The 18,662-nt window shown below is 35.3% G+C and overlaps 1 protein-coding gene across 7 annotated transcripts in view; it reads right to left on the reverse strand.

Moving 5' to 3' along the window:
- Positions 1 to 492: 492 nt before the first annotated feature.
- Positions 493 to 18,662, reverse strand: part of DENND1B (DENN domain containing 1B) — a 296,281-nt gene continuing 278,111 nt past the window's right edge. For 5 of the 7 annotated variants that reach the window (XM_023584048.3, XM_023584046.3, XM_058274918.2 and 2 more), the window contains 3 exons: positions 8,653 to 8,732; positions 7,529 to 7,745; positions 493 to 6,786 (listed from right to left, as the gene is read on the reverse strand). In XM_023584048.3, coding sequence (XP_023439816.2) covers positions 6,250 to 6,786; positions 7,529 to 7,745; positions 8,653 to 8,732 — 834 coding nt within the window. In that variant the 3' untranslated portion in view covers positions 493 to 6,249. Of the gene's footprint in view, positions 6,787 to 7,528; positions 7,746 to 7,798; positions 8,022 to 8,652; positions 8,733 to 18,662 lie in introns of those variants that run through there. The other 2 variants (XM_071207634.1, XM_071207635.1) reach the window with 2 other exon arrangements.

Raw genomic sequence — 18,662 nt, forward strand, 5'->3', positions numbered from 1 at the left:
TATCTCTTTTCTTCTTGTCAGGCCATTGCTACTATGGAAACAAGAAAAGTTCAGCATATTATTCCCAGAAATTCTGTACCCAAAGGAAAATGTGTTTATTTCAATAGGAATTTGACCTTTGCTCTAGGTGGAACTATCGCAGCTCTTAGATGAGAAGTTCCCACCCTTCTAATCCCTGGAGCATGGCTCACACACACTTTATTTCAAATATGTCCTCAAATCTTACATGAGGATCAATAAACACAGTTGCTTGGCTTGGAGAGTTCTCCTCTGATACAAGTAGTGATATTCTAACTATTTATTTTACAAGGAGTTTAGGGCCTAATAGTTGACTTTATATAGCATTCCCATCAGGATGATTGAGGCTTAAATTTAATATAATAGCAGTTACAAAGCTCAGAAACAGAGTTGGTAGTGTCCTCACAGCAGCTCACCTAGAGCACTGACAGAGATAAATGGTCATTGAGAAAAGAAGAGTCATCACCATGTACATTTTTATTATGGTCAATTTTATTTTATAATTGCAGTGTTGGGGCACTTTATAGTAATGTGGCATTCATCCAATATTTATTTGCATATTTTTTAAAAATTCCCAAAGAATACTTTTATACACAGTGTTCTCCCAATAGTAGTCAACTTTGGAGATGATTTATACTGTAGCTTCAATGATGCAAAAACAATTATTCACATCTCAATGCTGGGTCGGTTTATACAGATATCTGTTACTGTGTATAGCAAAAAGCTGAAACACAAGATTTTTAGTCCTTAAAAACAATTCTTCATCTAAAGCAAAAGAATTAAACTCTGAAAAAGTTCAATTTTGAATCTCTCATGTGCTTTTTATGTAAAAAAGCTTTATGTACTTTAAGTGGTAGGGTTCATGTAGTTCATACTGTTTGTTTTTTTTAGGCATTGCAGTAAGTACTAAAATCATGAGAGAGTTAAAAAAATCTAGGTTTTTGGTATGTGATTGTTAAATGGTTCCCAAAAGAAACCATGGGTTATATTATCTGAAGGATGGTGATATATGTTGCATATGCATAGAGTTGTAATTTTTTTCCTGTCCTGAACATCATGTAGTACCAATGGGTCTCAACAAGCCCCACGAGCTGAGGACTCAAGCAACACAGAGACCAAATGGCAGCGCGTAGGTTCATCAGATCAAAGAGCTGGTCATTTGTGACTCTGTACTCTTCTAAAATAAAACACTGTATATTTTAAATAGCTTCATTTAATGAAAGTGTAGTTGAAAAAGCTTTCTGGATATAACATATTTAATTAACATTGCTGTGTTCAGTACCTTATTTAATTACATTAAAATTTTTTGGTATGCTTACATATTGCATCCAGAGCTACAGTTTTTCCACAGTGCTTTTCAGCCTCATTCAAGTATAATAAAAGTAGAAATCTATAGAAGCTCTAAGGTTAAACAAACTGTACATCATAAAAAAATTAACTTAATTTACAGACAGTTAAAAAGTATTGGGAGTGCCCTTTATAAATGATAGCCCAAATTCATCACAAGGGATATTACAAGCTACATTTGTGATCAACATACAAATCCATTTAGATTTATGTGGTGCGTGAGGATCTGTTAAATGTACACAGGTAGGATCAGCATTTCGCACTATACACATATCTTTAAAAGTAACAGTATTGTCAATACTAATTTAAGGTACAGGATTTTCTTATTGCATATTTATTGTTGCTGAGGCAGTTAGTTATGGTACAATAATGCAATATCCATAATTATTTTAAATAAACAAAAACATTTCTCCTTCCAACAATATAAAGAATATATTTTTCCTCTAAAAATCACACAAACATTGCTACATACAGTTTTACACAAATACTGAAAAACATGACCTTAATGCACCTGCAGGAAAAGATGTGCACACTTATATTCTAAATTTTGCCAGGAAAAATATTGCACAAAATCCTATTATTTTCAAAATAAAATATGCTTCTGTCTAAATCACATAATTCCCACTTCTTGACCAAATCAAAATGTTAACTAGTTTATTCAAAACAATCCCGCCTCTTTAAATAAGTTTTTAAAAGCATGCATTAACTATTATTGGGCTCAACACAGGAAAGATGTCAATACTGACATAAGCACATGTAAAAACTACTTCCTATTTTAAGAAGTACTTTTGGGAGATTAGACTTGAGGACTCCTTTTACATTTTAAAATTTATATTCTGATTTACAAATATCTGGAATCAGGGTCTTTTATGATAAACAAAAGTGAATTTGCATTAGAAAAATTTTCCCAAAAATCCAATTTTCTAGAAGAGATTCAAAGTCTACTGTTTTAAATATTCACAGTTTTCTCCTCTTGATCAAAAGTTCTTCACGTTATGTAAGAAAAAACAATTCATTAGCATTCCTACATCCTATTAGGCTATTAGCACGTAATCCTAACAACAGCATTGTCACATATTCTTTTAACTTAAAAAGGGGAAAATGTTTCTGGGGAATGTCATTATCAAGATAAAAACAGTAAAAACTGAATTCCCATCAATATGCATTCATACCCTCAGTTATTCCTAAGCTGAATAAGTGGCCACAAGTATTGGAAAAGAGCATTGTTCTATTAGAGGGTCCTGTGCTGCCTGATTCAAAGACTGAGCAGAATGGTGATAGAGAATCAGGTAAATGACACTCAGCTTCTAAATAGAGTCTGAATCTGTTCTTTAAAAGTGGATATCTTAGATACCAGCATTATTATACTTTGCACAATAATAAGATATTAGAAATGGTACTATGGTTCTGTAGTTGCAGCATGCTTTAAGCAGCTTTTCTTAAAAAAAAACACCTTTTTTAAAATATTTTTGTTGTGTGTGTGTTTACAACTTTGAGCTAACAACATCTAAGCAAAGTATTTATTACTATCATCATTATGATTTTAACGAAGATTTACATTTCTTCTTCCTTTTTATTGATTTCTTCATAGTAGAGACTACTTCAATTATTTTATTTTTCCACAACCTTAGCTGCTCTACCTTGCATATGACTGGTACAAATTTTCAATAAAAGTTTTCTAACTGAATAAGTTATTAATTTTTAAAAGAAAAAGAATAATGCTACATTTTGGTGCCTTTCTAAAATTTGCTAAAGTAGGCAACTGTCACAATATGTCACCTCAAACACTTTCACTTAACAAAATGATAACTTAAATTCACATATTACTCCTCTATGTCCTAAAATCCCATGGAAGCAATATCTAAAGGAAAAAGGATGAAAGTTAGAGTGGGATCCAGAGAGAATCATTCAATTTTAGGAGTCATAATAAAGGACCAGGTATAAAGCCAAAAGTCCTATTTGTTTATACAATTCTGAGGTATAACAGGTGTTATGACTTTGAAAAATTGTTTTTCAACAGAATAGCAGGGAAGCTTACAAAATATTTGGTTTCAGTACATTAGAAAATATGGATACAGTAAAAAATAAGGTAACACTTGTTTATTTCAGAACTCACCTTCATTTCACTTCATTCTCATTATCCCTACAATAATACTGGGAAGGCAAGTTTAAGAGCAGATTTTGAGGATTCAAAATTTTTAATGGCTTGAAATACCAATACTTGCTAGTAGTCTTTTTTTATTTTTTTAAAGAGTAACATGTAGAGTATTTGTTTTTGTTTTTATCATGGACATTAGTTCATTTTGTGGGTCAAAATAAGGCACAAATCACTTTAAAATACCTCGAGAAAAATATGCTTTGTTTGTGGCTAAATATCCTCCAAACAACACAAACAAACAAACATCTTGCGAGGTGACTGAAAGACAGAGAGAGAACTTACATTTCTGAGGCCATAATATTTATTAAGCAAATGGACAAAAACACAAATCTGGCCTATGCTCCACTTAAGATAGCTCATTCTTCAGACTATGAATTCTGAAGCAAAAAATAATTCCAAAATGCATATTAAGAGGCTGCCTTACATTCTTTTCACAAACTATGAAGGCATATTTGTCAAGCAGATTAACAACCAGAGTGAACTTTTTTCCTTCTCAATTAAAACAGCTCTATTATATATGTTGTTCTTCCTAATAAATACTTCAAAAAAGTAAAAGGGAATTTTTTAATAAGCATATTAAGGCAGGATTTGACAAGATCCTTGAGTTTTACTTCTGTGTTAAAAAATAAAGATTAAACACATTTTTCCTTTATACATATAGAGAGAGAGTCAATTCTTGGAAGGTAAACAAGATTTGTCTTTCTTTATAAAACATAAATGGATAATTACCCCAATTTAAACATATCCATTTAGACTTCGGAATACATTTTTTAAAACAGAAATTTGGTACTTCTCTTTAAGTGATTAAAAGACTATGACCTGAATATACATTTTTTTAAGCAATGTTTTAACAAGACCCCTTCCATGTTTTTTTTTAAACTGAAAATTATAGACTTTTGGTAAATATTGTGAGTTCAGTTATGATGGGATTTCTTAAACATTTTTTCTAATAAGACAAAATTATATAATCATCCATGAATGGGGATGTATAAAGAACATGGTAATAATGAAGAACTATAATAGCACTGCACATTTTTCCTGATTGTATCTGTTCATCGTAAGTCGAGTTTATCATGAAGCAATCAATGTATTATTTCTTCTCTGATGAATTTCAATGTTTGAAGTAAATATGAGGAGGCATAGGCAAATCTCCTGCACAGAAGAATTGCAAATAATTTATGTAGATACTCTGTCCTAAAGGAGAGGAAGCATAATGACTTCTTCATAGTGATGTCTTTCCAAAGAACAAAGTATGGAAGGTGGGAGTGGGGGAGGGAGAGGAGTCACTTTAAAGTGGAGCAACCTGACAAATAAGGTGATCAGAGTCAACATTATCACTCATAAATCATGCTGACAGTATGAACCCTTCATATGATGTAATGAAAATGATACTTTACCCTCTGTGATCTTCTTTCCAAAAACACTAGTCCCAGTTTAACCATGGGAACAAAGATCAGAAAAGATCTAATTGAGGGGTATCTTACAATATGCCTGACCAGTACTCCTCAAAAGTGCTGAGGTCATCAAAAGCAAGGAAAGTCAGAATCTGTTACAGCCAAGGAGAAGCTAAAGGTAATATGGTATCCGGGATGGCACTGGGGAATAGAAAAGGATATCAGTTGAAGACTAAGGAAATGTTAATAAAGTATGGACTGTATTTAATAATAATGTTTGTATCGGTTCATTAATTGTGGCAAATGTACCATACTGATATAAGATGTTAACAACAAGAGAAACTGAGGGTATGGTGTACAGGAACTCTCGGTAGTTGTTCTATGCTCTCAAATTTTCTATAAATCTAAAACTTCTAAAATTAAAGCCAATTATTTTTAAAAATGAATTCTAGATAATGATATAAAGGGCTTGACAGAGAAATGTTATTTCAGAAAAAAAAAATTTTTATCAGGATAGTTTTCGTTGCATTTGGTTTTCTGGGGTTGGACTCCTAGATAGCAAAGGCATACAGAGAGACTATGAAAAGTTTTAAGTGTCTCACTTGTAAACAGAAGTCATCAAGTTCAAATTGTAATTCAGCACTTCATATATTTCACTGAGTGAAAGCTAAGTTTGTATCTTTAAAGTTTTTGGAAGACATGGCTGCAATTTCCTTCTATAAGCAAACTAAACATTTCCACAAGAAAGCTTTTTAACTTTGAAAAAATTGTTTGACCTTGATTTAATGAACTGAAAAAGTCATTATTGCTCTGCTGAACTCTAATAACTCATCTTTCAAAAAATTACATGTAAGTCCATAAATTAATTAAGTATGCTTAATACAGGCTTAAGATTAAGGCAATTACTGGGTCAGCAGTTTCAGGCTAGGTTTGATATTTCGATCAGTTCATGCTCAACCAGTTTAGTATCATAGCCACTAGTTATGTGCAAGGGTTATATATGCATACTTAGTTTAAATAAAATTAATGGCAGTAAGCACCAAATACTGGGAAGTCATAGGTCCAGTACATACTTACAACATACATACAAAGTAGTACCTGATTTAAGAACACAGTAGAAGAATTAGCTTTACATTTAAAAAACAATGGATAACATATATCCCATGAGATGAATGAGTAGGGGAAATGTATGCTTCAAAGGAAAATTAATTTTTAAATAGAAGTAAGAGTTGTTATTCCTACAAATACTTCTGCTTACTATATAGACTACATGGAATTCTAAGGTGTCTGGACAAAAGCTTGGATGCAAGTCACTGGCCCTTAATTGTTGATTTAAGCTTGGTTTCCACTTCTGTTTTCTTCAGAAATGTTTAAACCTTGTTGGAAATCAGCTGTTATATGACATAATGACACTACTTCATGAAGCAGTCCAGTACCTTCTGAAGTCTCTTTGGCTTCCTTCCCCTCTTTTTCCCAAGGAACCGAAGTAGATGGACATCGCCCGAGGCTGGGTAAAAGCAGCTCATCGGAAGTCTGGCTTAGTGTTTCTTTCTTTTCTGTTTTTCCTGGGTCAGTTTGGGAAGTTATAGGGGAAGAGAGCTGGAAATCCAATCCTGAAGTAGAAACTGGCTTTTCCACCACAGTAGGAACACTCACATTGTCAGCACTGGGGTGCTTTTCACTGTTCTCCTCTGTTAGGATAAACAGAGAATCTGGCAAACCGCTCGAGGAAACCCGCTTCTTGGGAGATGGAGGGAGATGTTTGCCATGGAGGGCACTATCATCCTGACCAAGGTTCCACTCCGTTTGATCACCAGAACCACCAGAGAGGAGGGCCAGGTTATTCTCGCTAGGAGCATTGGATTTATTCTGAAAGAATCAACAACAAATTCAGAAAAAACTTTATAAGATCATAGCACTTCTTTAGCAATATTTTTTCCATTCTGAAGTTAACTTAATGTCTTTAAGGCTAGGAACTTGAAGTCTCCCAGAGAAAATACAGCATGAACAGTGAATTCTGAACATCTCCAAAAAGCTCTATTAACGTAATAAAATGGAGTCAACTTTGGTTTCCATGTCCTTGCAATTCTCACACAGAACATTTGAACTAGATTATATAATCAGTGCCAAGTTCTGGAGTTGCTTACAATAAAAACAGAGATACCATTATCCGTGCTTCTATCTCTTGTGATTTGAAAGCATTTAATTACTCATTTTTGAAGTAACAAAACAGAAAAGTGATTTCAATGATTACATTTTTAAAACATTTTTTGAAGATTCATGAAATATAGAAAAGGAAAATTCGGCACGTTTTGTTTTTAAAAAATTCCCCAGGAAAGATAACCAAAAGATTAATTGTAAGAAAATATGGCTTGACAAAAGAATTTCTGTTAATGACAAAAGCCACCAGAATTAGATAAATGAAAGAGAAAATTTAGGAATTTTGTTACTTGAAATAATTCTTAGTGATTAAATTTTAACATACTTTGAGGTGTTGAGATTTACCTATTAGAGGTTAAATACTTCCACCAACTCAAATTATAAGATCAGGCAGTCACAGCAAGGGCAAGAATGTTTTCATTTAATTTTATAAGTTGAAAGATCAACTAACCGTAGGTTTGTAATCAATGTCATCCATCGATCTAAAGAAATCCAAGCTCTTTGCTGCTGCTAACTTTCCTTGATCTGAGCTGTGCGTGCTCAATGTATCTAGGATTTCTCCTAGTAAGTCCATTTCACCTGAGTAAGGAGTCTTTACTCTTGTTTCAACTGAGTCATCACTTTCATAAAAATAAGCAGAAGCTTCATCGCCATCTTCAGAAGATAATCTGAAGGAAAAGAAAACATGCAGTGGTAGCTACATAACCAAGTATGCTGCATGGGGGCAATCTCTCACCATTTATACTCAATAATGAGTTTTAAAACCAAAATGATGACTCAAAGGAACAACAACAAAATCAATAATTGGTCATGGCCAAATTCTTTTAGTGATACATATACCAATTGAAATACTGTATTTTTTGAGCCCATGCAGTAAGAGCATACAAACAAAAAGTTTATGGTACCTTATCAATCTGGAAACAGAAGCAGAGGACAGTCTAATTCTGTGGAATTTGAGAACTTTACCTTAGAAATATTGGATTTAACACTTGGAAAGATTACTATAGCCCAACCTCACTTTCAGTATTTTTTGTGGTTTTCCTTTTATGTATTCATTTATTTTAGAGAAGGATGCATATTCCTTCATAGATAAATTTAATGGAAAAAAGAATGCCCATTTTGTCATCTCTGTATATTCTTAAAGTTGTTAAAAAGTACTATACTCACTCTTGATATCACCATAGACTTTAGTGCCTCTTTCTCTCCATCCCCCACACCCACCACCACAATCTAATTTGTTGCAGTTGACTATTATCACTTTTCCTAATATCAGGAGGGTAAGAGCTTAATTTAGGTGGGTTTCTTTTCCCCCCTTTAACATTATCCTACATGTTTCTGTAAGAATTATTGCTTTCCAAGAACAACAAAATAGTATTACACTCAACTTGGCTTTCCCTGTCCCAAAATTTATCGCCCATTAAAGAGCTTTGACTCCTTTTACTGAAGAATAATACAATGGACCAAAATCTGAGATCAAGGAGTATACATACTTTAAAATATATATATATATATATTTTTTGGTAACCTAACTTCTGCACTAGGCCACTTAACAGGGTACCAAAATTCCTAACTTACTTGCTTGATCTTTCAATGTCATCATCATCGTCATCATACAGGCCACCATCAACACTCTTAAGAGGCCTTTTTAAGCGTGCCTACAAAGAGGAATTGACAATAAATTGGCATTAGCAATTTGAAAGAAGTTTCCTTAGTAAATGCGAAGGGAATAATTTGATTTGATAAAGAACACACTTAAAAGAAATATGCATTCAGAATTTTTTAATGCTACTCAATAACTTGACAAACTGGGGCAGAAGGGAGGGAAAGAAATCAGTTAATGTCTATCTCAATGATTACTAGCTCCTCTAACTACTGTAACAAAAAAAACAAATCACTGGATTGAATACATACATACATTTATGCAGTCATATGGTCTGTCAATCATAACCCCCACACCTATCACTAATTTCAACGATTGTTATTTGTTTCTTTTTAATATCCTCCTTCCATACTTTCCCCCACTACAAGTACTTTAAAGCAGTGCCTCTCAAACTTTACTGTGCATACAAATCACTTGGAGATCTTGTTAAAAATGAAGATTCTCATTCAGTAGTTCTGGAGTGAGCCCTGTGGTTTCTTCATTTTCAACAAGCTCCTAGCTGGTATCAGTGCTACTGGATCTGTGGGTGACACTTTAAATAGCAATGTTTTAAAGCAAATCCCAGAGAATGTGTCTCTCAAGAATATCGGTGGTTCCCAAGGGGGGAGGACAGTCTAGTATGTTAAGCCCTCAGCATTGTTGCAAGTATCTGTGACTATGGGGTCCTTCAAGCAATGAAGACTGATTGTCACTGTGGGCCCTGAGGGGTGGGGGAGAGAGGAAAAGACTAAATGGAAGCAGGATAACTGTGGGGCAACGGAAGTGAACCACAAGATTGTGCAATGATGGATATAGGACATGTCAAATTACACCAAAAATGTATAAAAGTCTATAGGCTAAAATATAAACCATAATGTAAAACATAAGGTAACTAAAAATTTAGAAAATTGTACAGTCTAAAATATAAACCATAATGTAAACCAAAATGGAACCATGTTTGTAGCTATGTGTCAATACCTGTACATCAGCTGCAGCAAATATAACATGAATATGTAAAAAGATCATTGCTGGGGAAGGGGGAAAAGGGTTTGATGTTGGATATATGGGAGTTCCCTATATTGTATATGTGACTTTACTGTGACCTAAAACTTTTTTGAAGACAAAACAAAAAATTAGAAAAAAAAGGAAGGATGTAGACACTGAGGAAGAAATGAAAGAAACTGCCTTGCCACTGTACATTCAGAGCAACAGCTATTGTAGTGATGAAAGGTAAAACATCAAAAATAAAGGTTTATGTATTTTTCATTTTCTAATACCCCAATTTATTTCTACTCTATTTTAGTTTTTCTAAATTAGTATGTATTCTATCCGTAATCTTTAAACCTACCCCTACTATTTCATTTTCCTATTAATTGAATTTTGCAATATTTTAGGCTTCATTTTTGAAGAAGTTTTGGACCACAGAGGGGTTCAACTATGGCAGGAGAGGAATGCTGGTGTAGGGTGTTATTGAAGGGGGGTGCATGGGTGGGAGGGAGTTCTACAGGGCACATATATAGGGTACATAAAAATGTTTGGATTTATGTTGGGTATGTTCATAGTAGTTACAGTTACAAATGACAACTGAGGGAGTGCTGAGTTCCTAGCCAGGGGAGCTCTGTCACATTCCCCAATGGAAGAGCAACAAATCCCCCAAGTGCAAGGGCAAAGACCAGTGAAGAAGAATGCTCCAATAATGAGCCCTTGATACTGATGACTATGCTTATGAGCCTGTGTGCCTGAAATGTGAACTAGGCCTACAGCTGCAGGGTACCTAAGACTTACCTCCTGAGAGCCTACAAGTTGCTCAAATGTGGCCACTCTCTAAGCCAAATGCAGCATGCAAATGCATTACCTTCCCTCCACCATGGGACATGACTCTTGGGGATAAGCCTCCCTGGTGCTGAGGGATTACTACCAGTCACTAACTGGTGATGCAACTAGAAAAAGACCTTGAATAAAAGGGGGGAATGGTAAAGACAAATGAGTATATATGGCTAAGAGTCTTCAAAAAAGAGTCAGGAGGTCATCTGAGGGGTCACTCTTATGCACACCTCAGCAGGATCCAGAGACAGCCAAAGTAGATACAAACCCAGGTACTGGTGCTCTGAGGACTAAGGAGACACACAGGTTCTACGATCATGGCAGTTGCCTCTGGAGTTCAGTGCCTTGTCAGTGGGTTCTACTTTGGAATTTGTGTTCCTGAGTGTGACGGAGTTGGACTCAGATGTGAACTTTCTACACATGCCTCTTCTGTCACTTTCACTGAACCTGTGGTTAACACTGGGGTTGGTGTATACCCAGGAGACTTCAATCTCTGGACTGGCCATGTGCCACCTGGGCCCTGAATCTCAGCAGAGTTGCAGCTCCTACTGTCCAGTTTGTTGGACTTGCACAGGTCAGTTAACAGGGAGATGAAGATGACCAAACACCACATCTGGGAACTGAGAGTGCCTACAACTCCAAGCAGGAGAATCGCATCCATCAGCCATGTGGGATCTAAGCCCCCTCTTGATATAGAGGCAGAGTGGACATCACCAACCCAGGGTCCACAGGATGGAGGAATAAAATATGGATTAGAGTGAACTTATTGGTATTCTACTATAGAACTATTGTGACTAGTAATGGATGAAACTGTAACATCAATCTGGAGAAAGTGGTCACAGAAGTTACTGAGGGCAGAGAGAAGGAAGAAGAGATGAGATGTGGGGGCATTTTTGGGACTTGGAGTTGTCCTAAATGATACTGCAGGGACAGATGCTGGACATTATATATCCTGCCATAACCACTGAAGTGGGGTAAGAGTGTAAACTACAATGTAAACTATAATCCATGTGGTGCAGCAGTGCTCCAAAATGTATTCCCCAAATGCAATGAATGTGCCACAATGATGAAAGAGGTTGTTGATGTGGGAGGAGTGGTTATGTGGGAACCTCTTATATTTTCTGTGATCTATGTACCTTAAAAAAAAGACAATTTAATTTTTAAAAATAAATAAAATAAAGCAAATCCCAGAGAACCTATCATTTTTCCTGTAAATACCTCATTATGTGTATTTACTAGATAAGGATTTCTAAAAATATAACCAAAATATCATTATCTTACCTAACAAATTAATAATCTCTCCTAATCTCTTCTGATACCCAGGTCATATTTGTTTCCCCTCATTACTCAAAAAATGCTTTAGTTGGCTTATTTGGATCAGAATCTCAGGGTTAATATATTTGGTTAATATGGCTTTTGAGTCTCTTTCAGAAACTATCAATTCCACCATCCCTTCCTTTATGCCATTTGTGTACTTCAACATATTATTCTATCTTCGTTTCCTATAAACTGGTAGCTACATGCAAAGGCTTAGTTAGATTTGTTTCTTTTTCTTTTTTTTTTGGGGGGGGGTGCTTTTGGCAAGAATACTCCATGAGTGTTGATGTATACTTTGCATTGCATTGCAATACATTAAGAGGTACATAATGTTTAGATATTTTAGCTAAGACTGATTAATGACTTCAGGTGTGATCAGTTGAACCATTCATTATAAATGTATCAATCTTTCACTTGATGGTTTTAACATCCTTTGATAACTATTGGCTGATTCACCATTTCATTAGGAACAGCAAAATGATGTTTTTCTAGTGCATTCCTTCTATATTTATTTGTTGGCATTCTAAAAAGAAATTCATCTTATTGACTATTTGGCTATTCTGAAATAGAATATTCTAAAAAAGACCAGGTTAAATCCTTGATTCTTTCATTTTATTTAACAATTCTCAGAGTAATTAACTAGTACCCTAAAAATCTCTAAAAGCGAGCCATTAAGTTTATTTTAAATGATCAGGATTTGTGTATATTTGATGTGGTTCAATCTAATGCCATTATTCTTTTCTTGGTGTTCATACTGTCCCATCTGTGAATTACATTATGATTTTTACATACATATATATTTTTAAAAGCTCTTTTAGAGATATATCATGAAATATTTACAGATTAAATTATATGCTGTTAAGAATTTACTTCAAAATAATCCACTTGTGGGTAGGGATATTAGGTGGAGGTAGCACTGAAATAAGATTGGCCATTGGGAAGCGGCTGTGGCTCAATCAGTTGGGCTCCCGTCTACCATATGGGAGGCCCTGGGTTTGTGTCCTGAAGCCTCCTTGTGAAGGCAAGCTTGTGTGCACATTGCAGAGTGCTGTCCGGCCCGCAAGCACCGTGGAGGGTTGCCCAGCCTGCAAGCACCGCAGAAAGCTAACTCAGCAAGGTGACATAACAACAACAACAAAAAAAAAGGGGGAGGCAAGTAAAAACACAGAAAAGTGTGCAGTGAATGGACACAGAGAGCAGACAACAAGCAAGTTCAAGGTGGGGGATAAATAAAAATAAATACAGACACACAGAAGAACACACAGTGAATGGACACAGAAGAGCAGACAGCAAGCAAACCGCAAGGGGAGGGGGAAATAAAAAAAAAAAAAGATTGGCCATGAGTTGATAATTATTGAATTTGGATGAAAGGAACCTCAGAGTTCCAATAAGCTTCTCTTTACTTTTACATATATTTGAAATTTTTGAAATACAAATTAATTAAAAAATGGTCCCATGTTTGGCCAGGGGTAGCCCTTTAAGTTGGTTTCTGTGTGCTTTATACATGACCTCATGAGTTTTTGATAAGCTTCTTGCTTTGGACACAATAAAATATCTTACTTCAACATACACATTTTCCATATTAGACCTGGAATCAGCCATTTGCCTTAAGAATCCTGAATCCTTTAAGTGGGAAATAGTAGTTAAAGTTCAAAGTCTGGAAGTTAAGGTGTTCATGACTACAGCAACCTGTCCTTTTGAATGGGCAGCAGTAAACCTGAATTTGGAGACTTCATATTCAGAGAAATAACTTTCTGTCTTCTGATTTGGGTTTCCCATTTCAAATTACTATCTTCTCTGATGACAGACATAAAGAATACGCAAATTTCTGGAACCTATAGGAACTGATTCCTATGCCTCCACCATCTCTATGTCACTGCTGGTGAGAGGCCAAAAGGAAAGATTAAATAAAGAAATAAGTTCTTGGAACCCTACTTGGATGTGCAGTGTTTTCCAATGAGTATGGTGATTAGAAATGTAATTAGGACCTATAAGTGTAATATCATTTTACTACTATATGTTTAATGTACAGAACTTAAAGAGAAATTTTTATGTTGCCTAGGAATGCAACCACCAGTAAGAACATTATTTCAGCAGGAAAAAATAAATTTCACAAAACTCACAAAATATAATGCAACTCTCTAAAGACAAATCAGTAGAGCTCTATGCCAGCCAGGGGTCTGGCACTTAATTTTTTGCTTACAAACAACACATTAAAAAAAAAACAAAAAAACATACAACTATGAGGGAGGTGAGACTTTATGCTGCTATTTTATAAAGTTATTATTGCCTATTTTAGAACTAAATCAAGACAATAAATACATAATATTTGTATTTGTAGAGTACCTTGCAAAGCACTTTCACCTTCACACAGGGCCAGGTGCAAAGAATACAGATTGAAGTAAGATCTAATCTCTGCCGGTAAGCAGTTCAGAGTCTACTGAACCCCACAATTAATCTGGAGTTAAGATCACAGAGGCTCCATAATTTGCCCAAGGTCACACACCTTATCAAGAACATGAGCCAGAAAATAAATCAATGTCTTTTTCTGTGCTATACATCCCTTATTCATTTTCTTCTACAAAAGCTGCTGCTTTTATGTTCTACAACTGCCTGACCATGCCACAGTTTCTCTATTATTTTTTTTAACTCCAGCTTTTTTTAAAATGAAGTAATCTGTAGCATCTGTCATGAGAGGAGCTTCACAAGTATGCCTAAATTTTAGTTTTATATTTCCTAGCTAGTTCAGGGGTCTATCAGGTTCTACCTAGGGATGATGTTACCGTATTTTATGATGAGTTTTCACAACAGAATTAGAAACAGACATAAAATTGATTAATATATTGTTTTCCTTTTTTTTCATGTTAATTTTAATTTTTATACTATTCATGCTCATTATACATGCACTTGACAATTATTTGGATATCTGAAATATGTTTTAATCAATATGGTTGTTGAATACATAGCAAGTTGCATTAGGAACTGCAGTTTCCACATATGAAGTAACAAAATCAAAACATATAGGAGAATATGTGCTAATTACTTCATTAGTTACAATTACATATTTCTGTTAAGGTCACAAAAAAAGAAGAAGGAGAAAATATAATAATATAATTTAATCAACATTCAGGGTAGGGAAGAATGGCAACTCACTTAACAAAAGCATCATCAGCTTCTGAGCTGGTATGAACCTATATTATCTCTACAGTACTGTTTTTGCTGGATTGGGATTTTGAGATATAGTGCATTTAGGGAACCGAAGACAGTGTTTTTACCAAACCCAGAACATACAACAAGGGACAAAGACGTGTTTATAATTTTATAACTAGAAGTCTTTTATGAGTAATTGATAGCAAATAAGCTTAGACTGCCTTTAGAGTAGTATTATGTAGCAAATAATAGCATATCTTTGTCTGGATTAATAAATCAAAGATTGGGGGACTTCCAGGAAGATGTTCCTTAAAAGCCAGTAGGCAGTGCTCAATTCCCTTACAAAAACAATGGAGGAAGGGCAAAATGACGTGTGAGGGAGCTGCTTTGGGAATCCACAGACCAGAATAGTGCTGTGCATCCTCCAGGAAGGTGAGGTACAGAGGGATGGAGCCAAAATGAAATCTGTGCGTTACCAGCCCCCATGGCTGGGAATGGCACCTACCCACACCTTCAAGCAACAGTCTGGGTAAAACCCAGGACTCATCAGTGAATTTGGCCAGCAGAGACCATTTTGAATCTCAGCTCTGACCAGACCAGAATCACAGGCAAGTGGCAATTGATAGACACCTCCATAGAAAGATTTGCTGAAATTCACCATCTGTTGGCAGTCTGGGAAAGGAAAAACGCTTTTTGGAGACTCTCATGTCTCAAAATCCTTACACGTGATCAGCACCCCATTAATGGGTCCCAGGCCCTATTTTCATAACTTAAGCTAGGCAATTTTAAACACTTAGAATAATTTGAACCCAAAATCAAAGAAAAGCCATGAAACAAAACCACTAAGCAAGAGAGAGAAATTGGCTTTAAGAGTAAAGGACCAACACAGTCAGAATCCTAGACATCAGAAAAAATTATAAGCCAATAAGAAACAGGAAAGATGACCCAGCCAAAGGAACAAACCAAAAATCCTGATGGAACACAGGATTTAAGCCTACTAATCAATGATAATCACACAAAAGTTCTAAATGAATTCAAGAAGTTGAAGGAAAATACGGCTAAAGAGACAAAGAATATTAAGACACGAGGTGAGCATAAAGAAAAATTTGAAAGCCTGCAAAGAAAAGTAACATTTTACGGAAATAAAAGACATTATAGATGAGCTTTAGAATACATCAGAGGCATGTAACAGCAGATTTGAAATGGCAAAAGAAGGAATAAGTAAAATTGAGAGCAGAACATCTGCTTGAAAAGACAGGAGAACAGAAAGAGAAAAGAATGGGAAAAAGAGAACAGGGTCTCAGGGAATTGAATGAGAACATGAAAGGCCCAAACATATGTGTTATAGGTGTCTCAAAAGAAGGAGAGAATGGAAAAGGGGCAGAAAGACTATTTGAGGAAATAATGACCAAAAATTTCCCAACCCTTATGAAAGGCATAAATATCAATATCCAAGAAGGAAAACATACCCCAAACAGAATAAACGTGAATAGACCTACTCCAAGACACCTACCAATTAGATTGCAAAATACCAGAAAACAAAGAGAGGATTCAGAAAGCAGCAAGAGAAAAGCAATGCATCACCTACAAGGGAAGCTCAGAAAGACAAAGTGCCAATCCATCAGAAACCATAGAGACAAGAAGGCAGTGGTATGATGTATTTAAGGTTGTGAAAAAGAAAAACTGCCTGCCAAGAATTTGTTATCCAGCAAAACTGTCCTTCAAAAATGAGCATGAGTTTCAAGTCCTCACAGACAAACAAAAACTGAGAAAGTATGTTATCAAAAGACAGGATTTACAAGAGATAGTGAAGGGAGTGCACACCTTAAAGGAAAAGAGTGTAGAAATGAAAATTATTAGTAAGGGAAATGAAAAGGGTAAAAAGACAGACAATAGTAAGATATGACTATGGAAAGCCAAAGGATAAAATGAACAAATGAAGTAATGCCTTTATAGTAATTAATGAATGTTAATGGATTGAACTCCCCAATCAAAGACAAAGACTAATAGAATGGTTAAAAATATGAGCCATCTGTATTTTGTCTACAAAAGACATACCTCAGACATAAGAACACAATCAGGCTGAAAGCGAAAGGTTAGAAAAAGACATTCCACACAAATAGTAACCCCAAAACAAAAAGCGATTTTAATAATGGACAAAATAGATTTAAAATGCAAAACTGCTATAAGATATGAATAAGGTCATTACATATTAATAAAGGGGACAATTTACCAAGAAAAAATAACTATAATAAATATTTATGCACCTAGCCTGGGTGCTTCAAGATACAAGTGGCACACAGTGGCAAAATTGAAGGAAAAAATTGATTGTTGCTACAATAATAGTTGGAGACCTAAATACACCACTCTCAGCATTGAATAGAACATCTGGGCAGAGGATAAATAAGGAAACAGAGTTTGAATAATATGATAAATGAACTAAACCTTACAGACATTTATAGAACACTGCACCCCAAAACAGCAGGATATACATGCTTCTCACATGCTCATGGATCCTTCTCCAGAAGAGATCATAAGTTGGGTCACAAAACAGGTACGAAAAAAATTTTTAAATTTGAAATTATACAAAGCACCTTCTCTGATCATAATGGAATGAAGCTAGAACTCAATAATGGACAGAAAAAGGGAAAATCTACAAATATATGTAGATTAAACTACACACTCTTAAATAATCAGTGGGTCAAAGAAGCAAGAGAAATCAATAAATACCTTGAAATGAATGAAAATGAGAACACAACATATCAAAACCTATGGGATAAAGCAAAGGTAGCGCTGAAAAGAAAATTTAGAGCCCTCAATGCCTACATTAAAAAAAGAAACAAGGAGCTAAAATCAAAGCCATTAACCTCACATCTGGAGGAACTAGAAAAAAAGAACAGCAAATTAATCCCAAAACAAGGCAAAAGAAAGAAATAATAAAGAGCAGAGCAGAAATAAATGAAATTGAGTACAAAAAAAAGAAAGAATCAACAAATCCAAAAGTTGGTTCTTTGAGAAGATCAACAAAATAAACAATCCCTTAACTAGACTAACAAAGAAAAAGAGAGGAAACATGCAAATAAATAAAGTAAAAAGTGATAGAGTGGACATCACCACTGACCCTGCAGAAATAAGAGAAATCATAGAAGGATACTGTATTAGTTAGCCAAAAGGGGTGCTGATGCAAATTACCAAAAAGCTGTTGACTTTTATAAAAGGGTATTTATTAGGGGTAAAAGCTTAGTTACTGGGCCCTAAAGCATTCACCTCAAGGTTAGTTCCTCACCAAAGTCTATCGCCATGTGTTGAAGCAAGATGGCAGGCAACATCTGCTAGAGTTCAACCTGCCTCTTCCCTCTTAAGGCTCCAAGGGCCCAGTTTCTTTCAATCTCAGCTGTAGGCTGGAGGGTTCATTTCTTTCTGGGCCTGCTTAGCTGCTCAAGGCTCTGGTCTCTTCAGCTGCAAACTATCAGGTGAATGGTTCATCTTTCTTCCCAGGGCCCCTGCCAAGTCTGTGGAGCTGTCTCTCTTCCTCTGTGTTCTTCTCCTGTGTATCTACTTCTGTGTGTCTCCTTGACCAAGTGTCCATTTATATAGCCCACGAAGGGGACAGGGACTCAAACTGAGTTGCCCTAATGACATAGTTGAATCAAAG

Source organism: Dasypus novemcinctus, chromosome 13 (assembly GCF_030445035.2).
Source record: "Dasypus novemcinctus isolate mDasNov1 chromosome 13, mDasNov1.1.hap2, whole genome shotgun sequence".
Taxonomy (NCBI): domain Eukaryota; kingdom Metazoa; phylum Chordata; class Mammalia; order Cingulata; family Dasypodidae; genus Dasypus; species Dasypus novemcinctus.